The sequence below is a fragment of the Helianthus annuus genome, chromosome 12 (genome assembly GCF_002127325.2).
Source record: "Helianthus annuus cultivar XRQ/B chromosome 12, HanXRQr2.0-SUNRISE, whole genome shotgun sequence".
Taxonomy (NCBI): domain Eukaryota; kingdom Viridiplantae; phylum Streptophyta; class Magnoliopsida; order Asterales; family Asteraceae; genus Helianthus; species Helianthus annuus.
Genome location: NC_035444.2, coordinates 123,850,108 through 123,859,231, shown reverse-complemented (window position 1 = coordinate 123,859,231; position 9,124 = coordinate 123,850,108). Strand labels below are relative to the sequence as shown.

The following is a 9,124-nucleotide window of genomic DNA, read 5'->3' as shown; positions in this document are numbered from 1 at the left end:
TACCACGTTATCTAGGCTCAGTGACGAGTCGTAGTTTCGGCCAAAATGCGTTTTCTCACGTATTTTGTAACCAAACTACTCTAGGGTATTAAAACCGTTTGTTTTAATACCAAGCCTGTTTTCTAACTTTGTTAAACATGTTTCGACATGTTTAGCTCGTCACTTTTAGTTTAGTGCTTGTGTAGAGTCGTAAGTCAAGCGGACTAAACACCCGCTTAGACTTTCGAACACGACCCGTTTGGTCGATCATTAGGATCCGACCAAACATGTTTAGTGACCATAGTTGTATAGGGAATAACCTTCCGAGGTTATACCTTATGGTCACCTAGTTTAAGTAGTTGTATGATAGGTAGTTTATATGCCTTAGGTAAATTACCAAAATACCCTTTTTATGCATAATTGATATTTAAGCATATATAACCCAAACTTTTGACACTTAACTGATTATGCAACATAATTAAACATGTTTAGGCATATAATACTTGTCATAGGACTAGTTAGGCGGTCTGAACGCGTTTTACGCAAACGACGCGTTAAAGTAGCGTAAGCTACCTAAACGGGTCGTCATGGGTCGTAAGCACTTAGGTTTGGTTTCCTTTTAGTATGTAGGCCTTGTTAAACCATATCATATGAGTTCCCACAACTCATTTGGTTTACGAGACCTCATACTATCTGATCTCCCGATTTAGGTCCGGTTTATTTATGTAGTTATCAATATTAGGTGCCGTTTGATTCCGTGCTCCCTCTAGCTTGCGTGGTAGTTGTTCAAGACTTCTAAGCACTCTCAAGTGATACATAGTCCCCTCTTTTACTGTTTTCAACTTTTTTGTGGTGAAGCAAGTGTACCTATCTGTTATTTTCGTGATTTCAAAGTATAATTGATTATACATGTTAATACTTATCTTTTAACAAACTAAATGATTATCTATGGTTTAAACACTGATTTCTCAAAGATTATAAAATTAATGTTTGGAATAGTACTTATTTTTGTTCACCAGACCCGTTGGTAGTATGATATAGCGCTATAGGATTTGACACCCCATTCCTGTTGTCATGGAATGTCTGAAACCAATTTGTTGCTCCATCCAAATAGGGATTGCCTTTGTGGTATTTCTATAGTCTCAAAGTTGTATTTTGATGCACTAGGTCTGAATGAATTCTTAAATCACATTATTTTTGTATATTAAGTTATACTCCCAAAAGTATAGTTAGATATGCTCTCATATGGGATATTGTACAAAAACCAACATATATTTTGTTAATCATTAAAACATAGTTTGATATGTTATTTTCATAATCCAAAGCATAGTTTTAATATGTTATTTTCAAACCAAAACATAGCTTAATATGTTATTTATAAATCCAAAGTATAACTTTTAATATACTACTGAAAATTATTATTTTTAACAACTAAAGTATATTTAATATCCTATTTGTTTTACAATTGGGTTTTGGTTAGTGTTTAGATAACGGGAGGGTGTAATATGATGAAAACATGGTGGATACGCCGCTGGTACTTCTTATATATAAGTGTTTTCATCACATTACATACCGTGGCGTTATTTAGTACACTTTGGTTAACGATTTTGGAACTGAAATATAATTTAATATATTACTTATTCAACTTTCTTAAAACCAAAGTATATTTTTATATATACTATAAATCTTTTTATCAAAATGTTGTTTTTCAAACAATATATTTTATACAAACTCATTTTACTTAATTATTTGATTACCTATGTATTATTATTTTGTATCATCTGATTTCTTATAAATTTTAGTATGATTTATAAAAGAAAACCTTTTTCAAGGATCATGACTACTTTTATTAAAACCTTTTTTTTAAACTTATAAGTCATGAATCCTAAATCAATAAAACCTATGTATCTCACAGGCATTTTTATGCTGACGTACCTATTTTTACACATGTTTCAGGTACTGCTCTGTGATGATTGATGATATATGCTACACTTAGGATGGACTCGTGCCTTAGCGACTTTAAAACTTGAAAGATAATAGTTGTACTTATTTGATTGTATTAAAACAATGAGTTCATTTATTCAATAAAACAAAATTATTTATTCCATGGTTGTGAAAAATGATTCTGTTACAACACTCCCCGACGTTTCCGCCACGTCTTGTTCTTTTACGTGGTCGGGGTGTGACATGTCGCAGTCCACGCAGTGATAGCCCAAGTTTCCAATGCGTTAAGTGCCTTTCCCAAAGTTTAACGGGAGGTTATATGTCTCATCCTAACAATACCCCAAAGACTAACGGGGAGGTGCATTACCCCTATAGCGCTACCATTGTTAAGGCGGAACTACACACTCTGGATTAAACGTCACATAGCACAAAGAGTCAAGAATCAAGAATCATAAGTTTCACGTACACATAGGATAGAGTATAAGTTTCAAAAGATTCAAGTTTAAGTTTCATAGAATACATGTTACACCGCAAAAGTTTAAAGTAGAAGGGGATCGAGTATACTCACAGTGATTGCTTAACAGTCACACTGTTATTGGATCAAAGGGAGCTCTTTTTAGAATTAGCCTAATTAGATTACAATACAGTAAGAGTCGAGCAGGATAACAAGGTTGCTCAAAGTGTCGAATTGGTCATTGGATCGGATGGTTGTCCGATCGGATGGATATCCGATCTGATTGCCGGTCGATCGGATGACACACATTGATGAAGAGATAGATGGCTGCTCGATCGGATGGCCATCCGATCGGGTTGCCACTTGAGTGAACTTTATAAATAAGGGGAATAGGATGGCTGTCCGATCGGATGGTAATCCGATCAGACTGCCACTCGAGTGTAGGTATCCTGGTCGTCCCAATCGGATGGCTGCTCGATCGAACGGTTGTCCGATCGGGTTGCCACTCGTTCAGACTTCCAAGTTTTGATTGTTTACCCAGTGTTTGAAAATTTCACGACAAAAGGCAAGTGTCACCTGGTATGGTGGCTGTCCGATCGGACGGCTGTCCGATCGGATTGCCGCTCGATCGGACGACCCATGTTCTTATTCATCATTTTTGTAAAAAAATTTCTATGTTTCTATTATAATGGTGACGGCACGACACGTATTGAGACATCAGTAAACCTATCAGCTCACAACTGTTCTGATCGGTGGGAACCACCCCTGTTTGATCATTCGTATGTCTCTAACGGGTTTATGTCGGAATCCGTGTTTTGCTCGTCTTTTCCGATAAGGATTTAGATCAACACCAACTCTAGACTATTCATTAGATCTATAGTTAGTGTAGATCCGGTTCCCACCGTATAAGGTAAAGGTTTGAGAAAAGGATGAAGATACTCAAGTTTAATAGGAAAAGTCTAGATTTAGCTTAGATTTAGTGTGAAAATGCATGAAATAGTTTGGATCTGAGCTAGATCTTGCTAAGAATGACATCACATGGCAGTTTGCACAAATCCCCATGATGACATCACCCTCAAGAACTCAGATCCGAGAGATTTCAGGGTGAAAAGTGTGATTTCAAGTGAGAATCACGTAAAGGGTGATGTGCAGAGCGAGAAAGTACAAAGATCCGGTGCAAAACGTACCGAAATCAGCAAGAAAATGAAGAAAGAAGGAGAATGGCGTGTCTGGTCGAGCAGAGCTGTCACATCACTGAAAATGGTGATGTGACAGGGCTATTTATATGGTGAGAGTGTGTGTAGGAGTTAAGTGCGTATGGGTCGGATGGCAGTCCGATCGAGTGGTCATCCGATAGGGTGACAATCTGATCGGATGACAATCCGATCGGATGGCTGTCCGATCGAATTGCCATTCTGGCCAATCCAATCTTTCTGTGTTCCCGTTTTTTATTCGATTAGCGAGTTAGATTAAGCGTTGCGTTGCGTACAGTTTAGGTAAAGTGTGTAGATTACATTACAAGCCACAAGTTTCCAAGTTTCATAGATTCCGCCAGTGACAAGAATCTAGTCTCCCGTTCAACCAAGAATCAAGTTTCACGAGTCTAAGGAGTCAAGCACCAAATAAGTTTCAAGAGTCAAGAATCATAGTTTCTCAAGTATCAAGAATCAAGAGTCCAAGTATCAAGTATTCAAGAATCAACAACAAGAATCTAGCTTTCATAGTAAAAAGAATCAAGTATCTAATTTAATAACAAGAATCAAGTATCTAGATTAAGCATCAAGAGTCAATCATCAAGAGTCAAGTATCAAGAGTCAAGTATCTAGATTAAGTGTCAAGTCTCATAAGTATCAAAAATCAAGTCTCATAGTTTAAGTATCAAGAATCAAGCATCTTAAAATGAAGGATCAAGCATCATAGTGCTAAGCATCAAGTATCAATAAGATTCACACCAAACAGCCAAAGTATCAATATATCATACAATAGGGACCAAGAATGCAATAGTCTAAACTTCAGGGACTAATTTTTACAAGATCCTAAAGTTTAGGGACGCTGGGCGTTACATTGGCACTCTGTGCCTAGCAACTACTTCCTTCAAGTACATGGCTGCAAGCTTCGAAAACTTGTCAGTTTCCTTGATCACGAGGAAATGGGCAGACTTGGTTAAACGGTCTACGATCACCCAAATGATATCATTCCCGCCTTGTGACCTTGGTAAGTCAGTAACGAAGTCCATAGAAATTTGTTCCCATTTCCAGGTTGGTAACTCTGGTTGTTGAAGTAGGCCCGATAGCTTTTGATATTTGATCTTGACCCTAGCACAGGTCAAGCATCTTGCATTTGGGCTTCTCACCCGACTGTTGGTTATCCTTCTTGAACCCTGAACTCTTCTTGTTTTCAGAGTTCCCTTTATGCTTCTTATCAGAACGGTGTGAGCTCCCATCCTCACATTTCCTTTTCCCTTCATCAGAATTCCTAAGCGATCTCTGCCTGACCGCATCAAGGGTAAGGGATAATGACAAATCAGCTATAGACCTAAAGGTAGTAGGGTGAGATGCTTTCACACTAGCTTTGATCTCCGAGGCTAAACCCCCAATAAAACGGGCTATACGTTTTGGTTCCGATGTCACCAAGTATGGAACCAATTGAGACATGGTATTAAAACTCGTGAGATATGCCTGACAGTCCAAGTTCTTCACAACCAATGTCAGGAAGTCAGTCTCAATCTTCTCAACCTCATGTTGAGGACAGAAATTCTCCTTGATCAAAGCAACAAACTAAGCCCATGTTAAGTTGTATAACGAAATCTTTCCAGTAGCTTGGATTAAGGACCTCCACCAAGCTAGAGCTTCTCCCTTGAATGATTGTGAAACATATTTCACAATATCTTGCTCAGCATACCCACTAATATCAACCACTGTATCCATCTCATCTAGCCACGTCATGCAATCAATGGCTCCTTTTTCCCCAGTGAAATCCCTGGGCTTGCAGGAGACGAAATACTTATAAGAACAGGTTTTTGCTTGTGGCTCCTTATCAAACACAATCTTCTTAGACGAAATGCTATGCTGATTTGAAGAGTGCTGGCCATCATCCTTCTTTGACTCGTGAGTTTTAGATGGTGGCTTACTATGAGCCACAGAATGAGTCTTAGGGTGCGATTTAGAATGAGGTACCGATAGGGTCTTGCTCCGAGTACCACTTGATTCATTAAACTGCCTATCCATGGCCTTGGTAACAGCATTATCAATCAATGCTTGAAGTTCCGCACCAGTTACGTTGATTCTGGTAGTATCATGATTCTCCCTCGGATAACTGTTGACTTCTTCTGATTCTACCATGTAGCTTAATTGCTACATAAAATGATGACAATGATTTATTTAGAAGTCTATAGCAGTATTGTCATTCTTGATGATTTATTAACCATGGTATTAATAAACCATATTGGTTAATTTATTAATCATATTCATTCAGGATTTTCATCACAATTATCCTTGGTTATAATTTATTAAATATTATAAATGGCATAAAAGACCAAGTCACAAGGACAAATTTTAAATTTCAAGCCATGATTTTTATAGGATCAAGGCTTTAAGGTTTAAACGTAGTTCACTACCTTTCTTGATAGGGAGTCATAGACTACAACTGTCTTTAGTCTCAAAGGACATTAATTATGGCCCGTAAACTTCATCACTAATGGATGATTAAATAAATTAGAGAAAAAGGAATTGGAAGGATCCAATATAAGGATGACTTATGTGATTTTATCGAATCACATTTTGCCAGGAGTGTTAACATGTTTTCAGATGTTAACAAGAATTTAAATCTTAATAAGGAACTACCATCATGGCCCTGTCTTAAAATGACACATGGCTAGGTTTTGCCTTTAAGATTTTGTTTAGGGTAAATTACTTTTTGAGTCCCTGTGTTTTATGGGTTTTAACTAGTTGAGTCCAAAAGTAAAAAGTTTAACGACCTGAGTCCCCATAAGCATTTTCTTTAACTATTTGAGTCCAAATTTCTAACCTAGTTAGAATTTTGTTGTTAAATTTTGTCAAATGACCAAATTACCCATATAATTAAAAAATAAAAATAAAAAAACCACATGTTCTTCACAATATCAGGCACACCCAGTTCACATTTCTTCAAACACCCATCAGCAACAAACACAAAAAATCACACATTTATCATCAATGTAGATGAACAAAAGCTGCAAAATAAAACATTTATTATCAAATCGGCTTCAACTTTAACCATATTAACTGACACAAATACAGTTCAACTCAAGAAGTCTAAATCTAAAACAACTGCATTCATATAACAAATCATTCCCCCCAAAACACAACAAAAACAGAATTAAACAAAACTCCAAACAAATTAATAAATTTAATCACACCAAAACACAATAAACACTTGGAAAAACACATCTACAAGTTTCAATTCAATTCAAATCACCAGCATTCACATCAACAAAACTCCAAAAAAAACGTAGATCCAGCAGCTTAACAAGACGAATATCTAACACATCAACATACCATTAGCAATCAAACTTGGATCAGATCGAGAATAAATCAACAAATCAACGCGTGAAACCACTTCAGTCAGACTTGGATCAGATCGCCCCAATTAGAAGATCTAACACCCTCTTTTTGTACGGTTTTCTCAAAACCCGGCAAGTACAACCTCAACTCGTAGAACCGATCATATGTGGTGTGGTGCGACGGTGACTGTGGTGGTGGTGCGACAGTGACTATGGTGGTGGTACAACGGTGGTTGTGTTGGAGGTTTGTGGTTGAGGTGGTGGTTGGTGATGGAGGTGGAGGTAGTTGTGGCTGTGGTGGTGACGGTGGTGGTGTGGTGGTGGTGGTGATGGTGGTGGAGGATGTAGGTGATCTAGAGAGAGGGAAAGAAAGATGAAGGGTGTAGAGTTTAAAGAGAGAGAAAGAGATAGGAATGCCTGATATTGTGAAAAAGATGTAGTTTTTTATTTTCATTTTTTAATTATAAGGGTAATTTGGTCAGTTAACAAAACTTAACAACAAAATTCTAACTAGGTTAGAAATTTGGACTCAAATGGTTAAAGAAAATGCTTATGGGGACTCAGGTCGTTAAACTTTTTGCTTTTGGACTCAACTAGTTAAAACACATAAAACACAGGGACTCAAAAAGTAATTTACCCTTTTGTTTAATATACATAAGGGCAGATCGTGCAAAAGGAATGAGATATTTTATTTATTTTCTTATTTTATATTAATGCACATAGTGATAAAATGAAATTTAATTAAAACATCCCACTAATCATTAAGAAGAGTACATAATTTCCCTAAACGTGACTTTAACGGAAATAACTTGCCCATGCACGGGCTAAACTGAAAATACAAGGACTAGATACATAAAATAGATGTCCACACAGGGACTTAATTGAAAATTAAAGGAGACAAACAAACAAATAAAGAATCTCAATGATCCCTTCTGTTCTTCCCCTTGATTAAACTTGCCAAACCCTTAAGAAATCCCCGATGGCTTCTACGCTCCTCTTGAACCTCATGCTCCACCTGGCTCAACCTTTGCAGAATCTCCTGCTGCTGCGGAGGCTGGATCTACGGCGGCTGCGGCTGCTGATGCTGCGGAGGTTGAGGAGGTGGCGGGTATTGGTACCCATAGGCCGGGTACCCAGTCTCATATGGGACTCCATAGGGCCCCTCAGGATGAAGAGCATTGTAGTTTGCCGCTACAAGGTATGGGTCAACTTCGGCGTAGTTGTAGTTAGTATGGGTTGGCTGCTCAAAAGGGTTATACGTCGCTGCACTGGCGTATGAAGGAATCGGGTTATCATAACCCATGTGGGATGGTGGTGGTGCGACTGGCGCAGATTCCACCTCTGAAACTGGGTTCGAAGGCCCACCCATCTGCTGGTCTTCGTATAGTGGCGGGTAGTGGCTGCCACTGGAGTGTTGAGGGGTGCTGAAGTGGAATCCCCCTCGCACGAACATCCATGCTCCTGATCTTCTCCGCCTCAATGGCTCCGGGGGCGGCTGCCGCTCTGGTGGCGGTGGTGGCGGTGGCGTAACCGCCTGGAATCGAGAATCCTCGGAGGGATCCTGTTGTTGCAGTGGAGGTGCTGGGTTAAAAGGGGGAGTGAACTCCCAAGGGTACGAGGCAAACCTTGTTTCATAGCTGTCTGGGCCTCGGTAAGGTGAATCGTGAAAGGACGATCCGTCTGAAATCTCTATGGGATGCGTCGACGTCCCACTTGGCGGCATCTCCGGATCAGGGTCATCATCCATATCCATGTTTTGATCACCGGAGAAGTGATCTTCTGGTCCCAATGGGTTAAAACCCACTGGTTCTTGCACCTGGTTTGCCGGGTTGAACCGGCTCTGGAAGAATGGGGTCGGGTCTTCAAAGGCGCGGTGTGAACCCGACTACTGCAATGGAAGGTAGGAGTGGCGAGAATGATCGGACTCGTTGCCTTGATGGAGTCCGAAGGAATCATGGTACGAAGGTGAGGAGCTTAGCGAGACAGAACGCCTCGCAGGCTCTAAGTATGTCCTCCAATCTTCTTAGGGACTCGTGCTCATCGTCACTGAAGGCGTTCGCCGGTGAGATGGCCCGGCTTCATGATCATGGCTGGTGAATGGCGGCTTACCTCGTCCTCCTCTTCTGAATCGTGGCGGCATTTTCTGTTCTTGTCAACAAAAACAAAAAAACAACCAAGAAAACAATAAATGACAAATAAAGATTTAT

The 9,124-nt window shown here is 39.3% G+C and overlaps 1 protein-coding gene across 1 annotated transcript; it reads right to left on the bottom strand.

Moving 5' to 3' along the window:
* Nucleotides 1-7,977: 7,977 nt before the first annotated feature.
* Nucleotides 7,978-8,670, bottom strand: LOC110893516 (leucine-rich repeat extensin-like protein 3). Its single transcript, XM_022140621.1, has one exon. The coding sequence runs from the start codon at nt 8,668-8,670 to the stop codon at nt 7,978-7,980; it is 693 nt and encodes a 230-aa protein (XP_021996313.1).
* Nucleotides 8,671-9,124: the final 454 nt, after the last annotated feature.